Raw genomic sequence first — 25,555 nt, forward strand, 5'->3', positions numbered from 1 at the left:
GGCTGAAACCAGCCAAAGTGTTGCTCTCTGGTGTGCGATAACAGGTGGATCCAACAGGCCAGCGGAGAGAAAAGCATGGGAGGCAATTATGATTAGTGCAGTGAGATACAACTTCTCAGCCACCTAAGCATTTCTCTTACAAAAGCAAATTGAGACTGACCGCTACAGAATGCTATATAATGCAGGAAAAGTGAATGAAATCCACTAAAAGCCTCTTGATGGGTAAACAAGAGGAACCTGCATATGTTCAAACAAGTCTTCTCTGTACATATTTCCCCCCACTGTGTTTTTAATAGGATTCCTCATACTATACCCTCTAAGTGTCCCAGTTTGGCAAGGATAATTCCAATATGTTTTCTGCTATCCCATGTTGTTGTTGTGCACCTTCAAGTTCTTTCCAACTTATGGTGACCCTAAGACAAACCTGTTAAGGGTTTTTCTCGGCGATCTTTGTTCAGAGGAGGTTTGCCATTGCCGTCCCCTGAGGCTGAGAGTGTGTGACTTGCCCAAGGTCACCCAGTGAGTTTCATGACTGAGCTAGGAATCAAACCCTGGTCTCCAGAGTCATAGGCCAACACTCAGACTGCTACACCATGCTTTATCCACTGCTTTAAAAATGTCCTGGATTCTCTCTTCCTCCCACTTTCTCCCATCATCCTCAGCTTACTTCAGTCGCTGCAACCAGGGTTCAAAGTGCAGAACTACTTTGGTCTCGGTTCTTTGAACAGGAGGGAGAAGGTGGAGTCTTGCCCTTCCAAAACCTAGTACATCAATGTCCAGGTTTCCCTGCTTAAAATGCTAGTTTCATGCATTGTTCATGTGTATCGTGTGTTTTCAAGTCATTTCTGGTTTATGACAACCTGCAGGTGAACTTATCATGGGGTTTTCTTGGCAAGATTTGTTCAGAGGAGATTTGCCATTGCCTTCCCCTTAGGCTGAGAACATGTGGCTGGCCCAAGGTACCCATGGGTTTCATGGCTATTTATGGATGGAACTGACATCCCTGTACTGTAGTGTTATTTCTTTGCACCCTCAATTATCCTTATTGAGAGCAAGTGTGGTGTAGTGGTTTGAGGTGATGGCCTATGACTCTGGAGACCAGGGTTCTATTCCCAGTTTGGCCATGAAACCCAGTGGATGACCTTGAGCAAGTCACATGCTCTCAGCCTCAGGGGGAGGCAATGACAAACCACTGAACAAATCTTGCCAAGAAAACCCCATAATAAGGTTCACCATAGGCTTGCCATAAGTTGCGAATGACTTGCAGACATACAATAAGAACAACAACAACAACAACTGATTCTTATTCTTCAGTTCTCCTTTCTCCGAATGAAAGAATTACCTAGAATTCACCATTCAGACTACTATATTAAATGCCCTATAATTCTGCACTCAACTGCTGTATTTGCCAAGACTTGGGGAGGGATCTGGAAAAGATCTGCAAAATTACAATGAAAGAAAAATTCTTTAAAAATAGCTCTTGCGGAATTGGGCAAGGGGCAATGTAAAGGCAATTGCGCACACGCAGTGATCATAAAGTGTTGACTATGCTAAAGAGGGAAGAGAAGTAAAGAGTGACTGGAATCTTGAAAAACAATCCTCTGCGTCACAACATTTTGTTGCTGTTCCCATCTGTGTGAATCATGACGTTGGATCTCATCAATAGTCAATCACTCTGACTTTTGTTGGTGGCCGAGAAAGATGTCTTGGAGTCATTCCCAGGCAAGTTATGATAGCCAGAAACACCCCCATTTATTACTCTCGGCATCAATGCCACATTTAATGAAAATGGAAGAATATACCATATGATATATCCAATGAGCACCACTTATCCTCCACCTATTTAATAAATCCTAGTTAAAAATTCTGCATAGCAATGGCTGTCTCAATGCTCTGCGGCTATAAATTCCACAGACTAGCCTTTCCCAGACTAGTAGCCTCAAGGTGTTTGGGACTACAACTCCTACCATCCCCAACCAACCTGCTAGGTGAGGATGATAGGGGTAGTGGTCCAAATTTTTTGGAAGGCAGCAAGCTAAAGAAGCCTGACAAAAATAGTTATAGCCTGTTTGATAAACATCTGTCTTAGCTCTGCTATTTATTCTTTTTGCTTCTGTGAGAGACCCCAAATTCTAGAGAAAAAAAAGGATTGATAACCCACAGTTATCCTAGAAGAAAATCCCTCTGAATCCAGTGGGGATTTCTTTAAACACAGGATTGTAATGTCTTTGAGTCTGCAGCTGCTGCCACACTGCATAATTAATGAAGTTTGACATTCCTTTAACTTCCATGGCTCCATCCTCTGGAATCCGGAATCCTGAGATTTGTAGTTTGTTGCAGCACTGGAGTTCTCTGACAGAGAAGGCTAAACCATCTCACAAAACTACAAATCCCAGATTTCTATAGCACCATGGCAGTTCAAGTGGTGTCAAACTGTATTAATTCAGGTGTAAATGCAGCCTGGGCAAGTGGACAAAAGCCAGGCCTTTCTGCCCACATATTCCTCAGATGCAGACCAAGAAGGTCACTAGTATACAAGAGAAGGAGAAATAAGGCAACAGGAGATCTTCAGCAACCCTCTGAAGCTTATTGAACAAATATGGAAAGTGGAGGGAACAGTCTGGATTCACTGCCCTGTATGTCTTTCTTCCCATGAGAGAAGTGAGGAGGGAGAGTAGACAGAATCCTACCTTGCAAGTGTATCACTTATGAATTGTGGGATTGTTCCAGTGAATGGGGAAAACCTAAAAGGGGTGTGTGTGCTGTACTGACTAGTTCAGATGAGAAAGGGAGGCAGAGCTGGAGAGGAGAGGAGTGGCAGTTGCCAGGGATAAGGATTAGTTCCCTTTCATCTTGAATTAGGTGGTAGGATTTTCAACTGTGTATTTAGGAACGGACAAAAGGGTGAATTCCCTATAGTGAGGATTTCTATGCAGCATTTGCATTTATTTTGTATCTTTTATTTAGAGCTTTTAAAGTCTGCATCCAAGATAGCAATCCTGCTGAACAGCATCTATAGAAATGTCTTAAATCAGGGCATCATTAGGGTGGTGCAGGGAGTGCGGATCATACCAGGTGGCACCCTAAGGAGGGTGACACCGCTGCTCCTCTTTTGGCAGCAATGGCTGTGGCATTTGCCTGTGCCATTTGAAAAAGATGAAGAGATGGGGCGAGTGGGGTGAGGCTCAGTGGGAAGAGAAAGGAGAGGGTTTTTTTAAAAAAATTATTCTTTTAAAATTTTATTTAAAAACACTACATCTTATCAAATCTTCACTTTAATCACATGAAACTATGTACGTGTAAATACATTTAGGCTGTGTGTATGATATTTTAACCTAGAGGTATAATTTTAATTATGCTGTCGAAGGCTTTCATGGCTGGCATCCATAGTTTTTGTTGTTGTTGCTGTTGTGTGCCTTCAAGTTGTTTCCAACCTAAGGTGAGCCTATCACAGGGGTTTCTTTGTCCAGAGGTGGTTTGCCTTTGCCTTTCTCTGAAGCTGAGAGAACATAACTTGCCCAAGGTCATCCAACCAGTTTCCATGGCTGAGTGGGGATTCGAACCCTGGTCTCCAGAGTCCTAGTCCAACACTCAAACCACTACACCATGCTGGCTTTTTCTGAAGGTTTATACCCACTATTGTCAGCATTGTGAGGCCCGTGGGAACCCCTGTGTTACTGCAGGAATGAGGGCAAGCGTGTGTATTCTGTTTTATCGGTCTGCCTAAGACTGCTGCCACACTGCAGAACTAATACAGTTTGACACCACTTTAACTGTCATGGCTACATCCTGTGGAATCTTGGGATTTGCAGTTGGTTGTGGCACCAGAGGATACAAACAGAGAATAATAATAATAATAATAATAATAATAATAATAAATTGTATACTGCTTTTGTGAGAAGGCTAAATATCTCACAAAACTACAAATTCCAGAATTCCATAGCACTGAATCACGGCATTTAAAGAGGTGTCAAACTGCATTCATTCTGTGGAGTAGATGCCATCTAGGAGAGCTGGCAGAAACCCTTTTTCTCTGCTCCTTCATGTGAGCTGCAACCATCCGTCCACAAGTTCTTCTAACAGCCCCTTAAGTCTGAATGCAACCTAGGCAAAGAGCCACCCACACAAACAACTGCTGTAGGGCTCCTTTACTTTAGGTTCCTTTAGGAGAAAAATGAGCCATAATAGACATAGTAGTAAAATGACACAGGATGTCACCTAATGTCTCCTGTTCCAGGCGGCAGCTTTCAGGGAAGCTAATAATGCAGGAGAAGGTGAGCAAGACGAACTATTTTTAAGAGCTACCTTTCTATCTATCAATCCATTCCTCCACCAATTATCTGTCTAGGGCAGTGCCACTCAAAATGGTGGTCTGCACATTAGTGCAAGTCTGTGAGCCATCTGCAGTAAAGTACTGAAATCTATGTGAGTATGATAATAATTGTCACTTCCAGATGGGTAAAAAAAGTATCTGGAAGTCCCAATTTTCGTTCCTGTACAAAACCAATTTTATTTTGGAAATTCGTATGTTTTCCTCTTTTGAGAAATTTATTGAGAGTGCCCAGCTTTCCCAAAAATCTTGTATTCCCACTTCCCAGATTGGTATAAATTAACCGAGTACTTTCAGTAAGGAAATGTCTTGGTTACTTGCCTGTGTGTGTTTCTACTGACTGTGGCACAAATGTGGTCCTGATCCCCTGGCATATCCACCACATCAGATAGCTTGAGAAAGATGTATGTTTGCAGTGTGGTCCCTAATGCGTCTTTATTTCCTGAACCCCTCTTGCACCTCTGGGATGTCCTTCTTCATATAGGAGTGGAAGCTATGCTGAAGAATTTTAAGCATAATTTTGCTTGCTTGGAAAATTAAGCCTATGGGCCTATAGTTATTACAGTCTTTTATGTCTCCTTTTTCATGGATGGGGATACACCACTGTATTTTCAGACTTTGAAAGGCCATATGTGTGTATGTGAAGAGGGAGAGAAGAAGATAAAACAATGTAATTCTACCATTAATTGAACGTCTCCTTTTCTCTGTGTCTCTGTCGCTTTCTGTGCACCTATGTTCATGCCCAAGGGAAGAGGGAGAAAATAAAGTGTATCACCATGCTTGTCTTTCACAGGCATGACCTTTGTATGTTTGTGCATGCATGCATGGACACATAAGGGAAGTAGGGGAGGAGAAAATATATCGCTGTTTCTCCATCTTGATTCTCAGCTTTTTAACCTGTGTAATATTGTGGTTAGAGTGTAGGACTGAGATCAGGAGGATCTGGAGATTTCTGATTCTCTCTTCAGATGTGAAGTTCATGAGAGTTTATCAAACGGGAGGAATTTCTCTTAAATTCAAATGAAAAGAAAGTGGGGCCAGAACGTATTCACTTAAAGTCGCTAGTTTAGTGCAGTTACATGAATGCGCATTGCGTTCGAACTGGCTTCCCATTGCCTGAAAATAGCATGCCATTGCCCGAATTTGCGTGTGGCAGTCCAATCTGCATAACCACCACAATAACGTGAAACCATATGATTATGTTCAGATTGACTTCCCATTGCCTGAATTTGCATGTAGTGGGTTATCACGCAATAACATTAAACCCCATGATTGCGTTCAGATTGCCATTGGATTATACTTCCAATTTCCCTTGTCTGATAAACTCCATGGCGTCCCTTAGTTGGCCAGTCACTCGGGCAAGGAAGACAGCTGGGCATGGTGTCTCAAGCTGCTTGGAGGAAGTAGTAGGGATTTAAAAACAACTTGGGAAAAGTTACTTTTGTACTACAACACCCAGAATTTCTCCCTGCAGCTCTCACAATCCCTCTGATGTCATGCTGGCTGGAAGCTTCTAGGACTTGTAGTCCTCCAAAAGTATATTTGCCAAACTCTGGATAAAAAATGAATCAGGTACAGTTGTCCCTCTGCATCCACAGATTCCTTATGCAGAGATTCAAACATCCACAGCTTGAATTTTTTTTTTTTAATATTCCAAAAAGCAAGAGTTGATTTTGTCATTTTTTCTATGAGGGATACCCTTTTACTACGCCACTGTATAGTGTAGGATGTGAGCATCCACAGATTTTGGTATCCATGGTGGGTCCTGGAACCAAACCCCAAGGACCCACAGTAGTTTAAACTGAAGGCCACTAAATGACTCTGGGAATCTCACAAGTTTGGCATGGATGGAAGGCAAGATCTTATTTTGGCTATTCTGTGGCAAACTGCTTTTGAATGTGGGCATTGCGTAGAGCCTTGATGACTACTAGCCAGCTTCATGACCATTTCTACCCTCTTGTGGCAATGAGTTCCACTGACGACTTATGATCTGCATGAAGGTGGTGTTCATTTTAGAAGCCTGCTTTACTTCTCAAGGGAGGACCAAAGGGTGCCAGCCTTTTTTTTACTCGTTCCTTCTTGTTGACCCCAGAGGCTGACCTCACTCTCTGCTCTCCCTGCAGTGGCTGTGGACACTACTTTGCACGTGGATTGGAACGAGGCGAAGCCCCTTCCTGCCCTCTCGCCCCTTGGCCGCACCCGGATCTCACTGGTGCGCCGGCTGGTTCGCCAAAGCTCTCTGGAAAGCCAGGACTCTCTTGAGGTGCCCATTCTAAATCGCTCTGCTTTTAGGCCCTTGCAAAGAAAGCATTGCTGTTGCTACTTAGATGATGCTACTGTCTGGTGCCCATATAGCTATGGGCAGGCTGGTGCATGATTGGATGTACGGCTGGCCCTCTGTATCCACAGATTCTTTAACCGCAGATTCAAGCATCCACAACTTGAAAATATTTATTCAAAATTATATACAAATATATATATATGTGTATGTGTGTATGTGTGTGTGTGTGAGAGAGAAACAGAGTGAGAGAGAATGTGTGTCTATGTGTATATACCGTTTTACTGTGCCAGTGTATTTAAAGGGACTTGAGCATCCACAGATTTTGGTATCCATGGGGGTCCTGCAAACAAACCACAGTGGATACCAAGGGCCGACTGTATATGTGATCCTGTGCAGCACAAAGGGTAGGGGAAAGAGGGGTCACACAAACACATTAAGCTATTTTATAATGAGTTAGACCTTTGGTCAATCTAGCCCACTGTTGTCTGTTGGTGTAACAACAAATGTTGAAGTATAGGCAGTCATGACATTCCTCACAACCACCCACTCAAGACCATATACCCTCTGACTGTCTCAGTTTGGTAGGGATAATCCCGATTAATCCCACTTTCTCTCATCCACTCTCTCCCCTTATGCTCACCTTCCTTCATTTGTTGCAAACTGAGATCAAATTGCAAAAGTAGTTTGTACTCCATTAACTCAGCAGGAAAGAAAGAAGAGAAGAAGGAGGAATCTTGTCCTTCCCAATAGGCTCTGGCAAAAGCAAACTGCTGCATTCTCTCTTGGGAGAGGCTGCAGCCTCTTCCTACTAATAACTTTTGCCATCTTGGCCACACTCTAATGTTGCTACATGTCCCAGGTTTTCATCTGTGAAATGTGGGAGGGTACACAAGATGTATCCCAAAATCCAGGCAGTTGTGTTCATTTATTGTTGTTGTTGTGTGCCTTCAAGTTGTTTCTGACTTATGGCTACCCTAAGGCAAACCTATCATGGGGTTATCTTGACAATTTTCTTCAGAGGAGGTTTACCATTGCCATCCCCTGAGGCTGAAAGTGTGTGACTTACCCAAGGTCACTCAGTGGATTCCCTGACCAAGCTAGGATCCATGTCAATATATCTGTGGGGATTTTCATCTCCATCAGCGCAATCTTTTTTCTTTTTGCTGAATTAAATGAGCACAAATTACTTTTGCATTTTCAGTTCAGTTTGCAGCAACAGGAGTAGGCAAAGGAAGAAAGGGAGAGGAAGAGAGAGAAACTGGGTCATTTTAAAAGCAGATGAAAAGTGGGAAGGCAGAGGATTAACTGGGATTGCCCCTGCCAAGTCAGGACAAGTGGAGGGTATAAGTTTGTGCTCGGATCTGGCCATTATTGGATTCAGGGTGGGTAGGAGAAAGGCTCCCCTTTGATGCAATAAGGCAGTGAGTCCTCCTCTATAGGTTTTTATTTTGAACGCAGGATTTACAAAGAGACAGAGTCTATTTTGAACTCATTTTGTAAGAGGAAAGGGTTCTAGCTCAATAGCAAAGCATGTCCCCTGCATGCAAATGGTCCCAGGTTGACAGCATTTTCAGCTGGGATCAGGCCTATGGCTGCCCATCCATGCAGTCAATGCCAGTGGTGGCTGGTGACTCCACTGGCAATGGGACAATAAATCAGCTCCAGGTTTTGGTTTAGCATTAAAGGAGAAGCTATCCAAGGTGTTGAACTGTATCCCCCAAAGAAATTCAGCCCCTTGGATAGCACCTTTAAAAATCCAGAGCCGATGGAGGGAGATTCTCAATGCATTTCTTTTTGTTTCAGAATAGGCTGTGTTGTCATGGACTGGGAGGAACTAAGGAAAGATTTATTTACTAAATATTACAGGTTGAGTCTCCCTTATCCAGAATTCCAAAATCAAAAATATTCCAAAATCCAAAATTTTCCACACGGGTGATTGAGATAGTCACACCTGTGCTTTCTAATAGTTCAGTGTACACAACTTTTGTTTCATGCACATACTGAGGGAGAGAGAAGGCTGGCCCAGTTCCATCAGGGGCTAGCCTGAAGAAGAAGAGCCCTCCTTCCGGTCCATCTGCCTTGGTCCAGGCCTCAGAGGGAGAGAAGAGTGCTGGACCTGATCCCCTCCCTCCCTCACCATTCCCTTCTCCTTTTGTGTCGTGTCTTTTAGATTGTAAGCCTGTGGGCAGGGAACTGTCTGTTATCCCCTCTATTGTAAACCGCTCGGATTCCCAGTGATTGGGCGGTATATAAATAAAACCTATTATTATTATTATTATTAGTAGTAGTAGTAGTAGTAGTAAAAATACTGCATAAAATTACTTTCAGGCTATGTGCAGAAGGTGTATATGAAACATAAATTTATTTTGAGTTCAGACTTGGGTCCTGTCTCCAAGATATCTCATTATGTACATATATGAAAACACAGGCCTTCCAAAATCTAATAATATTCCAAAACCTCAGGTACAAAGGGTAAGGGAGACTCAACCTGTATAAGTTTCCATTATATCCAACCTTCCTCTTTCTTCAACTCAGCAAACTGGCATATCTAGGATCACTTTAGACCTCTCTCATCCTGTGACTAGTCCTTTTCTCAGTTGACACTGCCAGCATAAGAACCAGAGACATTTTACGTTCTTGGACTATAATGCCCACAATCCTCCAGCCAGGTGGCTTGGGGAAATCTGGGAGTTATGGTTCCAAAAGGGATGTTTTCAAGCACAGGGATGGAAATCCTGTGGCTTTCTAGATATTTATTTATTTATTTAGGTATTTATATCCTGCCCTTCAGCCCTAATGGCTCTCAGGGTGGCTTACAATATTATTTTTAATCAGACAGTTCCCTGCCCTCAGGCTTACAATCTAAAAGACACGAAACAAAAGGAGAAGGGAATGATGGAGGGAAAGGGGGTGATATTGTTGGACTGCAGCTCCTAGCAGTCTAACCTTATGGTAAGGTGCAATGAAAATTGCAGTACAATAACATCTGCATGATTCCCACTTCTGTTTGAATAATAAGAAAAGAAGAAATTTACTGGATCAGACCCAAGGCCTTAGTTCAGCAGCTCATGAACTAGAGGCATCTTATTATTTTCTGCTGCTCCATTAGCTAAGCTGGACTTTCCTCTTGCTTGGAGCCAAGCTGGAGAATTTGCACCCTCATCTCCCATCTGGAGGTGATCCATGAGAATTGGAGAGTCAGGCCCAGGCCCTGAGATCTGACAACTCTAACTGCCAGAGACAAGTTTTAAAAAAGTTACCCCTTGTTGTAGAAATACACTTCAGTAGCACATCCAACGATCGAGATAATATTTCTTCATATTAACTGCTGTTATCCGCTGTGTCTTGATTCTTAATGTCTCCCTCCTGCTTGCCTTATCATTTATAACAGGTGTGGGGAATCATGTGATGCTCCCAATGTCACTGAACTCCAGCTCCCAGAAAATCTCACTATGAATTATGCTGGATAGAGTTTTGGTGACTCATAGTCCAACAGCATCTTGAGAGCTGCACGATTCCCACACTTCCTTTGCAAAGGAACACTTTGCTTTTCTGACTGCTGGGTGGCTACGCTCCTCTGGTACCACCCTTGAATCCATGCTTGTGACAGTACCATTTTGGACTACCTAATAGACATGCTGGCTATGGGTCCTGGGAACTGTAGTCCCAAAAAAAGCCCCCCAAACACTTTTCAGCGATCAGTCTTGCATGCAGCGGAAATCACCCAACCCGATTTTCCTCAACCCTGTGCCTTCCAGATGTGCTGGACAACAATTCTCATCATCCCTAACCAGAATAGTTTTTGCAGTCTTGGAGACACATAGTGGGAGTTTAATCTGACACACTGGCTGAGCTGTTGCTGTGAGCCTTTTAGTGCAGAAATGGTGGTTTGCTTTTCTCCAGAGTTTGCAGTTGCCATAGTGGCCATGCTGGTTTAGGGATACTGGGAAATGTAGTCCAAAAATACTACCAAGCTCTCCTCCTTCACCATCACCACCGCATCCCAGCTTGTTTGCACATCTGAAGAATCAGAGGCAGTCGTTTCTCATACTTTTATCACTCTGATCCAGCCGGTTGCTACTTTTTAGAAAGGTGAAATCACCTGCCTGGCAGCAAGGTGTCTTTCCTACCTGTATATGATCCCCCTGCCCTTAAGCTAGGGAGTTCTAGATAGGCTCTTCTGGGTGCTATGGCAATTGGCAACACAAACAAACAACCACACAGAGGCTGCATGCCACAAAACAGCAGATGTATCCAGCCCTTTATTGCTCTTGTTTTCCTGGCAATCACACTTGGAGTGCAGGTGGCCGTTGGCTTTCCAGAACGAACCAGGGGGAGAAATGAGCATTGCAGTCCTACGCACTGGCACTGTGAATGCCTCCCATCAAAGGCAGCAAAAAAAAATCAGCAGTAAAGCTGTAACCAGCTCGATCCCTTAGGCTGCAAGAACCTCATTGATACCAGGGGTGTTTAAGCAGTCCCTTTGCCTGCATTTCCACTTTGGCTAACCACGAAGCAGCCTTAAAGCAAGTGGTACAATGCTGAATTAAATAGCCCTCCATTCTCTTAACAGTTGGTGTCTCGAGCAGTTGGCAATCCTGCGAGCCTATTCTGTAAAGTTACTAGCACACCAGGGAAACAAGTAAACAACTCCATTTCTGCCTCCCTCCTCCAAAGCCCACTTGTCAAAAAATGCTATATAGATTACAAAGTTCTGTATGGATGCCAGCTTTATTTATTTTATTTTTTATTTTTTAAAAATACTGCTGGAATGTAAAAAAAGCATTAGTGGAACTCTCTGCCTCAGGAGGTTCCCCCCTTCCAATCCACAATCCACACCAATATATCCCAGTGTTTTACTGTCTTGTATTCATATGACTTTGGGTGGTTTACCTATTGCATATCTTCCAATGGTTCCATGTTGTAACCACACACTGCAGAATGAAAGCAGTTTGATACCACTTTAATTGCCTGGGATTTGTAGTTTGGTAGGCACCAGGGCTCTCTGACAGACCAGGCTGAATACCACACCAAACTACAAATCCCAGGATTCCACAAGATGGAGCACTAACCGTTAAAGAGGTGCCAAATTGCTTTAATTCTGCAGTGTGTCAAGAACAGTCCTAATTAATCTTCTGCTGTCTTACTTTTAAAGCTGGTTTTATAATGTCCTAGTAGTTCATCTTTCATCCTCCTGCTTTCCTCCTTTGTCCTCAGCTTCCTTCAGTTGCTGCAAACTGAGTTCAAAGTGCCAAAGTAGTTTGCACTGAACTCAGCAGGGGAGAGAGGAGGCATAATCATGTCTTTCTCAGTAGGCTGAGGCAAAAGCAAACTGTTATAGCCTCTCCTAGCTTGTCTGTTCTTCTTCATTAGTAATTTTTACCATCTTGACTATGCTCTGATATTGCTTGGCCACGTCCTGGTTTGCATTTGTGAAATGTTACTTGAATTATGGGTGTGTGCAGCTTGGCTCTCTGTTGTTTTAGTGTTTTCTCTACTGCTACATTTATCCTTTTATTCTAATTATTTTCTGGATTGTTTTATTGCGTCTTACACATGCATTGTATTAATGTGAATTGTTGCACATGTTCCCTTAGGGCTTTGTAAGGCACATTAGAAATATTTGTTTGTTGGTTTGCACATTTGTCTGCTGTGCATATCTTCAGAAACTGCTATCAGGTTGACTTCAATTTATGGAGCCCCTATGAAGAAGAGACTGCTAAGCCACCCTGTCATCTATAGCCCTGCACAGGTATTGCAGACTCAGGGCTGTGGCTTTGAATGCACCTATTTGGAATACAGTTTTGCTCTTTTCCTACTGCCTTCCACAAGCACTATTATCTTTTTTGGTGAATCATATTTTCTCATGATATGACCAAAGTATGACAGTCTTACTTTAGTAATCCAGGTTCCTAGGGAGCATTCAGGTTTGATTTGCTCTAGGACCGGACCCATTTATTTTCTTTTTAGCAGTCTGTGGTATCAGTAGAACTCTTTTCTAGCATCGCATTTCAAATGAGTTCATTTTCCTCTGTCAGCTCTCTTCACTGTCCAGCTTTCACAACCATACCTAGAAACTGGAAATAAGATGACATGGACAATCCTAACTTTGGTATTCAATTTTATGTATTTACACTTCAAGATCATATTTAGTTCCTTCATAGCTGCCCTTGCCTGACCTCCTTGCCAACTGAAAACCATTCTGTTTCTCCATGTTCTGTCCTGATGGTAGCCGCTTGTCCTGAATACAGGTCATGCATCAGGACAGTCAAATGTTGTGGCCCATTCATTTCTTTAATTTTCATAATCTACACAATGAAAGACTTTGTTATAATCTGTAAAGCACAGGCTGATTTCCCCCCCTGAAATCTTTGGTATGCTGTATTATGTTTGCAATATGATCTCTTCTGCCTCTTCCTTTCCTGAAGCTAGGTTGGGCATCTAGTATTTCTTGCTCTGTATATGATAAAAAAAAAGTTTGTGGTAGAGTTTTGAGCACCATTTTGCTTGCATGAGAGATCAATGCAATGGTTCCTCAGTTACTGCAATCCATAGCATCCCTTTTCTTGGGGACTGGAATGTGTATTGAGTGTTTCCAGTTTGTGAAACATTCTTTTGTTCCATATTTGTAGACAGATGTTAGTTAGTACTAGAGTAGATTTTTCTCTCTCTGTAACTCTAGCTCTATTGGTATGCCCTCTGTTCCTGGTGATTTATTTTTCCCAAGTGCTCTGAATGCAGCTTCCACTTCACTTTCTAAAACTGAAAGTTTATCTTCAAGTTCCTACTTGAGTTAATCCATTATCCTTCCATCTCTTTTATATAGTTTTTCAGTGTAATGTTTCCATCACCTTTTTATCTCTACTTTATCATGTAATGGGTTCCCTTGCTGGTTGTAGAGTATCCCTACTCTTGGTTGAAATTTTCCTTTGATTTCTTGGAACTTGTGGAAGAGGTCTCTAGTAATACTAAAATAATAGAACTAAAATGCAGACAACAATAAAATTCTACAAGGGTGAACATGACAGATAGTAGCTGCAGCATAATATGGTTTTATAAATTATACCTCTCTAGAAACACATGCAGAGATACAGGCCTCAATCAAATTGCTAATCTGATCTAGAGTAAACCTGTTGGATCAACGTCAATTCAAGAAATAAACAGATACCTAAATTCCATTGATTCAAAAAATCTATTATAATCCAGACTGGCAATTGGATTTAGGCCATGGTTATCTGTCTGCTTGTCTAGTAAATAGACTTGAGAGAGCGAGGCTACTTTTACATTGCATAGTTATACCACTTTAATTGTCGTGGCTCCATCCTGAAGAATCATGGAATTTTCAGTTAGTATTCTCTGCCAGGGAGCAGCAATGACTCACCAAAGTACAAATTCCAGAATGCCATGGGATGGAGCCATGGAAATTAAAGTGGTATCAAACTGCTATAATTATGCAGTGTAAAAGAGGCCATAGGGTATAAATAAGCGCTACTTGAACTTGGAAAATTACTTTTTTAAATTGGAGGTGCCAGAATTTACTATCCAATTACCAGGCCAAGTAGGAGGGATTGTGGGCATTGTAGTCCCCAAAGTAACTTCTCCAGACTATGCTTTGTCTTTATAATATAATTAAAATAAGCTTACTACAGTATTAGACAAAGAATCAAGTCCCCCAGGCTTCACCTTCCTATCTCAGGAATAGAACATGTGTAAGGTAGAGTCCTTCAGAGTTGGTTGGACTGTACATCCCATCATCCCTTACCAGCTTGTATGCTCCTCATAAATAACTTTTGACATCTTGACAATGTTGCTTGTCCACACATAGCCTGTTTTCATCTGTGAAATGTTGAAGGGATGAGAACCGATTTCCATGGTGTGGCCAGTAGGGTTTTCTTCCAAGTAACCAGGCCTCCAAATACAGGTTGTCACCCCACCTCATGGAAAGCTTATACTCGCCAAGTTCCCAATTTGGCATGGACAGTTCCAGTTAAGCTATTGCCATCCCATTTTTTCTAACATACTGGTATTCTGTTTTCTCTCCTTCCTCTTCCTTTCTCCCTTTGTTCTCAGCTTCAGTTGTTGCAAAAACTGAATTCAGATTGAAAAATTTGTTTGCTTGGCCATGAAACCCACTGGGTGACTTTGGGCAAGTCACATGCTCCCATCCTTAGGGGAAAGCAATGGCAAACCTCCTCAGATCACATCTTGCCAAGAAAATCACATGGCTTTAGAGTGGCATGAGTCAGAAATGACTTGAAGGCACACAACACACACAATCCGGTGGGGGGTGGGGTGGTGGTGAAAAGAGGGGGTCAGATGTTTGTCCTTTCCAGTAGTCTCAGGCAAAAGCAAACTGCTGCAGCCTTTCCTAGCTTGAGCATTCATCCCCAGGAATAACTCATGCCGTCTTGACCAGACAGATGGCACGAGTTATTCCCCACACATTTTGGGTTTCATCTGTGAAATGTTGAAAAGGGATGAGAAACAGTTCCCATGTTGGGGTCTGTGGGATTTTCTCCCAAGTGACTAAGGCTGCATCCACACCCTTGCAAAAAATAACCCAGTTTCACATTACTTTAACTACTACAGCTCAATGCAATGGAATTCTGGGATTTTGTAGCTTTGTGAGACATTTAGCCTTCTCTTCCAGAGAAATCTGGACCCACAACAAATTGCATATCCCAGGCTTTCATCGCATTGAGCCATGGTGGTTAAAGCCATGTCAAACTTTGTTATTTCTGCAGTACGGATGCAACCTAAATCTCCAAAGACAGACTGGCATCTTAGCTCATGGAAAGCTGGACCCCAATCTTTGGCCCCTTGCTTCCCCTCGCCTTGTCATTCCTGCCATGGCCTGCGTGCCTCCCTCCGTTCTTGTACCTCCTGTGCTGCGTTGACGTCAGTACAAAGCCAAGACTGTATCCTGGGAGAAATCAGTCCATGGTGACTGGTTTCCATGGAAATACACCTTGTTGCAAGCCACAAGTCTACCAGAACTGCCTCCTAACTAAAGAAATCCCAGGCTGGGAGTTGGTGCTGGGCAGAGTAGGGGAACCAAAAAGGGACAGGTAAGAAGAATCTCTTGGAGAGCAGCTCCTTGATTTATTTTATTTTATTTAAGGTGTTGAGCATTTTCTGGAGCCTATCCCTTCCTGCAGCTGAGGAACAGGGTGAGAAAATGCAATCTGAATTGATGTGCAATACATGCGGCAGCAAGAACAGGCCTCAAATGTAGCTGATGTATATCTTCCATCACCACCTTTGCTGGATCTGTTGTGTATATGTGTGTGTTGGAGGAGTAGGGTGGAGGAGATGGATATTCAGCTTTCTCTCCACGCATTATAGAATCTATTGACTAGACTTTAGAGAGCATTTCCCACTCATCACTTGTATGTTGTGTTGTCGACTTTATTGCAGGGAAGAGATTGAGTGAGAATGTGGCTGGCTGGGCAAAGAATGAGATGGATTCCCCCTAAGATGGATTCCCCCTAAGTCCTTTGTTTGTTGTTGCATGCCTTCAAGTTGTTTCTGACTTTTGGTGAACCCTAAGGTGAAGCTGTTATGGGGTTTTCTTGGCAAGATTTGTTCAGAGGAAGTTTGCCCTTGCCTTCCCCTGAGGCTGAGAGCATGGGACTTGCCCAAGGACACCCAATGGGTTTCATGGCTGAGCTGGGAATTGAACTCTGATTTCCAGAGTTGTAGTCCTGTCCAGCACTCAAACCACTGTGCCATGATGGCTTTCGTACTTGCCTTCAGCCCCCCTCAATCATAATTCTGCTCTCTAGGGAAATTTTCCTTCAGTCCCCAAGTTTCCAGAACTGCAGAGAGCGAGGCATTGAAAATAGTTTATATGGGCTGAGTCTTCCTTATCCAAAATGCTTGGGACCAGAGTTGCTTCGGATTTCAGTTTTGTTTGGATTTTAGGAAAATACTAGGAGCTGCAGTTCAACAACATTTGGGGAACCATTGGACTCCCATCCCTGTATTTGAAGTCACTCCTTTTTGGACTTTAACTCCCAAATTTCCCCAAGTGATCTGGATGGATGATTCTGGGCATTGTAGTCCAAGAAAATAAAATGTCCAGGCTCTGGTTCTTATGTTGAGTAAAGGACCAGTCAGAAGATGTGAAAGGTCTCTGGATATTCTAATTTACAGAGTCGAAGAAAGAGAAAGGTGGCATATAATCCAGGTTTATAGAGGTTGAGTCTCCCTATCTGAAATGGACCAGAGGTGTTTCAGATTTTGGATTTAAAAAAAAATTGGAATACCTGCACTTTCATAATATATAATAAATATGATAATAATAATAATAATAATAATAATAATAATAATAATAGGTATTTATTTATTTTTATTTTATTTTATTTTTAAAATATTTTATTGATTAAAAAAATTAACAATAAAAAGATTTCATACCTCTTGAAATTGATTGGTAATTAATATAAACTTTCTTAACACACCATACATTCTTATTATGCTTCCTGAGGCTATTTCCTTTCCTGTCAAACTTACCTTATTTTTACTAACACTTATCTCTATTCATTTTTTCTCCTTCCTATATATTTGTGACTATTTCTATCAATTTCTTACTACTCTAACCTTGTTGGTCTGAACTTTCTTGTTTACAATCCAGTTTTTTATACAACAGCAAATAAATATTTTTTAAACTTCAAAAATGACCAACTGTATACTATCTTTTTTTTCTTCTATATTTTCCCCACAAATCCCATTCCTTACAGAAAGCTTTTAAAGATTTTTTCTTCAACAATGTAGTTAATCTGTCCATTTCGTATAACTCCATCACCTTCAGTCTCTATTCATCTAATGTAGGTACTTCTTCTTTCTTCCAATACTTTGCAAGGACTGTTCTCGCTGCTACAATTACATGAAATAACAATTTACCTTCTTCTTCATCTAGTTTGGTGGTATCATTTATATTCAGGAGGTACATTTTAGGGTCCATACATTCTTTAAAACTGAATATCTTTTTTATTTCTAAATGTATGTTTTTCCAGTATGATGTAACTTTTCCACACTTCCACCAGCAATGCATGTAAGTTCCAGTATCTTTCTGGCATTTCCAACATTTGTTTCCACTACTTTTATTTATTTTGGCTAATTTAAAAAGGGTCAAATACCATCTGTATTGTGATTTATAAACAATTTCTCTTAAATTTATATTTAACGTTTGTTTAATTTCCCTCTTCCAAATTTTTTCCAATTGCTCCAATTGTATAGGTTGATTTATATCGTTGGTCCATTTTATCACGAATTCTTTGACTGTTTCATCTACCAGTTCATAATCTCATATTAGTTTATAAAATTTAGATATTTGTTTTCTGTCATCCTGTAAAATTTTATCTATACTCGTTTCTAAACCTATTCCAGTAGACCTCTGATCCAGACAAAACCTTTCTTTAAACTGTCCATACGTGAACCAATTACATGTAAACCCTTCTTTTTGAAGTTCTTCTTGTGTTTTCATTTCCCTTTTCCCCTGATGTAGTTTTGTAAGATCTGCATACGTTACCCAATAGTCTAGTTTTTAATTCTTCTCTTAATATTTCTCTTATTAAGAAATATACTTCTCTTATTTATACCCAGCCCCTCATTATATTCATAATAAGATATGCTTATTATGGAGATGAGACCCAAATCTAAACACATAATCTATTTATGTTTCATATTCGCCTTCTATACAGAGCCTGAAGATAATTTTATACAAATATTTTAAATAATTTTGTGCCTAAAACAAAGTTTGAACCACCAGAAAGCAAAGGTGTCACTATCTCAGCCTTCCCCATGGAAAAAAAAATGTTGTTTTTGGAATATTTTGAAATTCCAGATTAGGGAAACTCAACCTGTAACTACAACTCTACTATTCACTGTGTTTGCATTTCCTTGGTCACTTTGACTGCCTGCTTTTCTTTGGATGCTTAAACTGTTTCTTTAAATATTCCACTGAAGTTTTATGTTACTGCAATCCTAGAAATGTGGGGACACAAGAAAAATTTCATTCATTTTTATTTGGCGGGGGGGGGGGGGGAAGCACCCTAATTTTCCTCACACCCCCCCAGCTCACTTCTGACACCTCTCCCATATCATAGAATCATAGAGTTGGAAGAGACAGCAAGGGCCATCCAGTCCAACCCCATTCTGCCATGCAGGAAATCCAAATCAAAGCATCCCTGACAGATGGCCATCCAGCCTCTGTTTAAAGACCTCCAAGGAAGGAGACTCTATCACCTTCTGAGGGAGTGCATTCCACTGTCGAACAGCCCTTACTGTCAGGAAGTTCCTCCTAGTCCTAATGTTGAGCTGGAATCTCTTTTCCTGTAGCTTGCATCCATTGCTCTGGGTCCTAGTCTCTGGAGCAGCAGAAAACAAGCTTGCTCCCTCCTCAATATGACACCCCTTCAAGTATTTAAATAGGGCTATCATATCACCTCTTAACCTTCTCTTCTCCAGGCTAAACATCCACAGTTCCCTAAGTCGTTCCTCATAGGATATGGTTTCCAGACCTTTCACCATTTTAGTTGCCCTCCTTTGGACACGCTCCAGTTTCTCAACATCCTTTTTGAATTGTGGTGCCCAGAACTGGACACAATATTCCAGGTGGGGCCTGACCAGAGCAGAATACAGTGGCACTATTACTTCCCTTGATCTAGACACTATACTGTACTTCTGTTGATGCAGCCTAAAATCACATTGGTCTTGTTAGCTGCCGCATTTGTTGTTGAATTTTACTTCAGTGCGGATAATGGCTAGTTTAGTGGGTGCAAAAAAGTCATTTCTAACCTTCAATCGAGAGGAATGGCTGTGATGGGGAGCTACCATTGCCATCCCCTAAGAATCCTCCATCTGAGGTGGTTCCATTGTTCTGTCCAATAACAGGGGTAGCCTTCCTCCATTCTACAGTGCATCTATTCTGTAAAAATAATGCAGTTTGACACCATTTTAACTGCCATAGTTTCATCCTACAGAACGTTGGGTTTGTAGTTTTGTGAGGCACCAGTGCTCTTTGGCAAAGAAAACTACAACTCCCTGGTTTTCATAGGATAGAGCTACAATACAGTGGTACCTCGGGATACGAATTACCCACGTTACGAAATTTTCAGGATACGAAAAAAATTAATATAAAAAAATTGTTTCGGGTTAAGAAAGTTTTTTCGGGTTACGAAAAAACTTTTGGTGCTTTTCGGCGCAATTTTACACCAAATCGCGGCTTTTCCCCATTAGCGCCTATGGGGATTCGGCTTGCGAAAGCCTTTCGGGTTACGAAATTGACAGCGGAACGAATTAATTTCGTAACCTGAGGCACCACTGTACTTAAAGTGGTGTTGACATGCATTAATTCTGCAGTGTAGATGCATCCCTCATAGCCTTTATGGAGAATTTGAAGAAATGTTGAGCATACGTGTGATTTGTTGGATGGAAGAAAGAAGGTGTTGGTTCAAATCTCTATAAAGGGTCATAACTGTGGTATGGGGAGGTGGGTTTTAACCATTTCACCTTTCCCTTTTCCCCCCTATAAAAATTCCCAGCCCTTCTGCATGTTTCCTTGTGGATATGTGTTTTCCCAGTAGGAGGGAGGCCATAAACATCTAGCATGGTGAAAGGGTTAAACTCATAAGGCAGTAGTTTGTAAAAGTTTAAAGAAACCAAAGAGCTAGTCACCTATCTCTGTTGTCATGTCTAATTTGCTTCCAGCTTCAAATATTTAGAGAACAGTGTTGTTGTAAGAAGATCAATGAGAGGAAAACCATAATAAAGTATTTTTTATGTTGAAAAGGCCTAAGGAAATCATTAGTATGTAGGAGGAAAAAATAAAAAACCAAATAAAGAGTGTCATAATGATGGGTGATATCGGCAAAGAGTGAATGTATGAATTGCACTTTGCTAAATGCGCCGGTGTGGTGTACAAGAGACCACTAGTGTAGTGGTTTGAGTGTTGGACTGTGACTCCAAGAAACCAGGGTTCAAATCCCTGCTTGGCCATGGAAACCCATGGGTGGCATTGAGCAAATCGCACTCTCTCAGCCTTAGAGAAAGGCAATGGTGAGCCCCCTTGGAACAAATCTTGCCCAGAAAAAAGTGATATTTGGGTTCCCTTACGTTGGGTGCAACTCAAAGACACACAACAGCAACAACACCAGATGCATCGAATAGCTCCAGGTGTGGTATCCATGGCCGTTATACAGTAGGGGTAGTTGTGTTTTTGCAATCCCTAACTCTGTGAATCACCCTTTTGGGGCCAAAGATGAGAGGATTTCACTTTTTGGACAGACCACAGAGTCCCCCTGCAGAAAGGATATCAATTTTTCAAAATCAGGAAGTATTGTGGTTTTTTTGAGGGGGAGGTATTTTTGCCACAAAAGCCAGTTTGGCATAGTGGTTTGAGTGTGTTGGACTCTGGATACCTTGAGTGTCCTTAGGCAAGTCACATGCTCTCGGCCTCAGGGGTAGGCAATGGCAAACCTCCTCTGAACATAGTTTTTTGTGGTTTTTTCGGGCTATGTGGCCATGTTCTAGAAGAGTTTGCTTCTGATGTTTCACCAGCATCTGTGGTGCATTTTCTGAAGATGCATTCTCTGAAGATGCCAGCCATTAGATGCTGGCGAAATGTTGGGAATAAACTCTTATAGAACATGGCCACATAGCCTGAAAAAACCCACAAAAAACTATGGATGCCAGCCACGAAAGCCTTTGGCTCCTTTGAACACTTCTTGCCAAGAAAACCTCATGATTAGAATTGCCTCAGAGGAAGGTTGTCACTGCCTTCCCCTGAAGCTGAGAGAGTGTGACTTGCCCAAGGTCACCCAGTGGCTTTCTTGGCCAAGCTGGGAGTTGGACCCTGGTCTCCAAAGTTGTAGTCCAACGCTCAAACAATGCTGCCTTCCTACATTACTGCTCCTTCTCTCTCTCCCCTCCCCCCCCCCCCAATCATTTGTGGCCATTCTGCCATGTTTTCCTAATTCAGGTGGTTCCTTTGCAGGCACTGATTAACTTATAAGGTTGTCTCAGGCCCTATATCCAAGTAGCTGCCTCTAAATTCCAGGGACTGATAGTTTGGATGGTGCAACACTGTCTCTTCCCCTTCTCGCTATCAACAGTATAGGCCAAAGAATCCTCCTCTTCTACATGCTATTTTGAAATGGCAGAGTGGTGTTTTTTTTGTTGTTTTTTTTATCAAGAGAGGAATCCATCACTTGTTCAGAACTGGACACTGGCCCATGAATATTTTGTCACAATTTATCCTTTCATTTCCTTGTCTCTTCCTCCCTTCTCGCTCTCTCCCTCTCTTGCCTTCTTTCTTGTCAAAATGTAGATTGCAATCTCCTTGAGGTCAGGGATCTGCCGTTTTATGCTTATGAAACCTCTGTAAACGGACGCGGCTGTTGACATTATTAAATACAAGCGGTGCCTGGAACAAAACGTTGAAGCTGGAGCTCTCTCGCGCTTCATGCGCCAGGCAGCTAATCCACCAGCCGTGCCTTCCTAAAAGAAATTAATTTCCATTCCCTTTCTTTCTTGATTTTCTGACATCCCCTCTTTGGCCCCTTCCCAAATGTCAGTCTGTATTATGGAGCTACTGAGAACATTCAGTCCTCCTCTTTGGTCTCTTTTGGGGGTTTTCTCATTTATAACCATTCCAGGACTCTTACCCACTCAGGTTGCATCTGCACTGCAGAAATATTCCAGTTTGACACCACTATAACTGCCATGGCTCAGTGCTGTGGAATTCTGGGGATGGTAGTTTGTTGTGGCACCAGAGCTCTCTGATGGAGAAGGCTAAACGTCTCACAAAACTACAATTTCCAGAATTCCATAGCATTGAGTTATGGTAGCTGAAGTGGTGTCAGACTGAATTATTTCTGCAGTGTGGATAGAGCCTCATTTGGTTCCCACACCAACTAAGACTTGAGGGTCTGTCAACATGAAACATAGTCACAAGTGTAGAAAAACAATGTTTTATTGATTACATTGCCACCATGATCATTCGTATATTTATATCCTGCCTTTTTCCCAAGACTAAGATTCAAGATGATTTATATATTAAAAAGATAACAATGAAAAACATGCAGTTGTATAAGGGATGCTATATTACTCTCCAATGTATTTAATGGGACTTGAGATCCATGGATTTTGGTAACCACAGGGGATCCTAGAACCAAACTCCAGCAGATACCAAGGGTCCATTGTACAAATGTCAGCATTAAAACCCAATTAAAGTACAGATTGTGTGTGTGTTGTGTGCCTTCAAGTCATTTCTGAAATATGGTGATCCTAAGAAATTCCTGTTATGGAATTTCTTGGCAAGCTTTGTTCAGAAGAGATTCACCATTGTCGTCCTCTAAGGATGAGAGTGTGTGACTTGCCTGAGGTTGTCCAGTGGGTTTAGATGGCTAGGATTTGATCCCTGGTCCCCAGTTTTAAATAATAAATAATAAACATTTTATTTGTATACCGCCCTTCCGTAAGATCAGGGCGGTTTACAGCAGTTAAAATACACAATATTCAAGTTAAAACCATACCAAAAATTACATAAATCACACAATAGACAAAATCAAAACAAAACAAAAAACAAAAACAAAAGCAAAAGCCCCCGGGTTAGCCAATCCATTGCCTGTGCGGCCTGTGCGGCGGGGGGGCCTATAGGGACTTAATCGGGGAATGCTATTTGAAACAGGTAGGTTTTCAAATCCCGTTTGAATTGGGCCAGGGAGGTAACTGAGCGGAGCTCTATGGGCAGCGTATTCCAAAGGGCCGGGGCGGCGATGGAAAAGGACCTCCTAGAGGTGGAGGATAATCTCGCCCCGGGAACCCTAAGTAGTTGCTGTCCAGATGTTCTGAGGGTGCGAGGCGGAATGTACGGGGAGAGGCGGTCCTTCAGGTATCCTGGGCCCAAGCCATTTAGGATTTTGATTTAAAAATGAGGCAAAAATTTTCCCCAAAGTCCTCTAGATGACATTTGGGAACAAAAAAACCCCAACCCTTTCTTTTGAAACCGAGGCCACAAAAACAGCCTTGAGGAGGCCACACGTGGCTGCAGTTTATGCTTTGCCCACTGCTGCTTTAAGCACATAAAATACGTATGTAAAAAGAAAAAGATGTGTGTGTAATAAAAGGGGGAGCGTGAGAGCTGAACATTTCCCCTAACAATTCTGGGAACTTCAAACCCCCATATCTTCCTTGAGCCCCCTCCCCCCAAAAAGGTTATTTCAATAAAGCTTTATGGTTTTTCCCAAGTGTGCAGATACTTGGGTTTGCTCCATGGATGGTATTGCTTTGGCTACATAAACATCAACACTACCTCCTGAATATGGACAGAATAGTGACAACACCACCAATAATCCTGTCTGTGTGGGCACATACAGGCTGCTGCCACATTGCAGATTTAATGCAGTTTGACACTGCTTTAACTGTCATGGCTATATTCTAAGGAATCCTGGAATTCGTAGTTTGTTGTCGCACCAGAGCTCTCTGGCAGAGAAGGTTCAATATCTCACAAAACTACACAGTCCAGAATTCTACAGCATTGAACCAAGTGGTGTCAAATTGAATTAATTCTGCAGTGTAGATTCAGCCTAGAACAAAGTGCAAAATCTCAGAAATCTCACATATGTGCACTCTCTTTCTTTCATATGTGTGCGTGCGCACAGACATCTCATCTTTTTTGGGTGCTGCAGGAAAGGATTGATTGACAACATGCACAGTTTAATGGGTTGGAGCCAGTCGGTTCTGTGACTTCCAAGCTGCCTTTGTTTTTCTCCAGCAATTGTTTTGGGTTTCCTCCTCCTTCTCCAATAAACTGTCTGCCAGCTCTTGCATCAACTCTGAAATCCAGATAATTGTGAGAAAAGCTTGGCTGATGTGGATGAGCCCTCCTGGGAGAGAGGAGTGCAAGAGAGGCCAGTTCATGGTTTCCGAGAAGGAAAAGGGAGGGGGGAATGAAAAGAAGAGACACACACAACAAGGGGGAAACAGTGGAAAATTAAACAGGTTTTTAGCCATGGTTGTCAGGGCATCTGGTGGTGATGCCGTGGTGGTTCATTCAGTAGCTGCCTATGACACTGCCAGAGTTGCAGAACTTGGAAAGGGAATAGAGATAGCTGCTTTAAGTAAGGGTTCTAAATAGGTCTTTTAACTCCCATATTGCTGTTTTATCATTCATTCTTTTTAAGGTAGGGTGATAAGGCATGCCTGCAAGATGCCAGATGAAGAAGATGAAGAATAGCTAGCTAGATTGCCTGCTGGGAGGCTTAGTTAGGGCACTACGTCCAGGATAGGCAGGATAAAGTATAGTCACCTTTTCATATCCAGAAATTCTGCCTCCAATTCTGCCCAGAATCTGGTGACAAGCAGACTCCATCCCAGCAAAAGCTGGATTTGATTTATGGTCCATGGAACCCCAATGCACATTGCAAAGTGTTTAGGGAAACTTTGAAGTGATTCCCAACATTTCTCTCCTACATAAATAACCAGTAAATGTTGGATAAGGAAAGCAATGTACAGCCAGGCCTCCATATCCACAGATTCAGCACCCACAGATCCAACTATTCACAGCTTGAAAATAGTCAAAAATAAAGGAATTCCAAAAAGCAAGCCTTGATTTTGCTATTTTGTGTAAGGGACACCATTTTACTGCCCCATTATATATAATGGGACTTGAGCATCCACAGAATTTGGTATCCACAAGGGACCTGGAACCAAGCCCCAGTGGATACTAAGAGCCTACTATCTTACAGCAGTTTCTTATTGCTTCTATGTTTGTCTATAAAGACCACTTATTCTTTGATTTTAAAATAAGGATAGTGATGGGTTATAGTACTGTGATACTGTACTGGCAAGTTAAAATGATCTTAGGTAACCAGTATGGAAAGATCTCTTTCTGAATTCTTAGAAAGCTACATCCAGTCAGAAGAGAATAGATGGTTTTGGGC

At 41.9% G+C, this 25,555-nt stretch overlaps 1 protein-coding gene across 7 annotated transcripts in view; it reads left to right on the forward strand.

Annotated features, from left to right (window-relative positions):
• FAM131A (family with sequence similarity 131 member A) overlaps nt 1–25,555 on the forward strand; it is an 81,737-nt gene that overhangs the window by 21,790 nt on the left and 34,392 nt on the right. For 2 of the 7 annotated variants that reach the window (XM_089508714.1, XM_089508709.1), the window contains exon 2: nt 6,454–6,593. The exons of 4 other annotated variants lie outside the window; for them this stretch is intronic. In XM_089508714.1, coding sequence (XP_089364840.1) covers nt 6,454–6,593 — 140 coding nt within the window. Of the gene's footprint in view, nt 1–6,453; nt 6,594–15,602; nt 15,680–25,555 lie in introns of those variants that run through there. One more of the 7 variants, XM_089508711.1, reaches the window with a different exon arrangement.

This window comes from Sceloporus occidentalis, unplaced genomic scaffold (assembly GCF_023333645.1).
Source record: "Sceloporus occidentalis isolate IW3139 unplaced genomic scaffold, rSceOcc1.0.p SCAF_2, whole genome shotgun sequence".
NCBI classification, from domain to species: domain Eukaryota; kingdom Metazoa; phylum Chordata; class Lepidosauria; order Squamata; family Phrynosomatidae; genus Sceloporus; species Sceloporus occidentalis.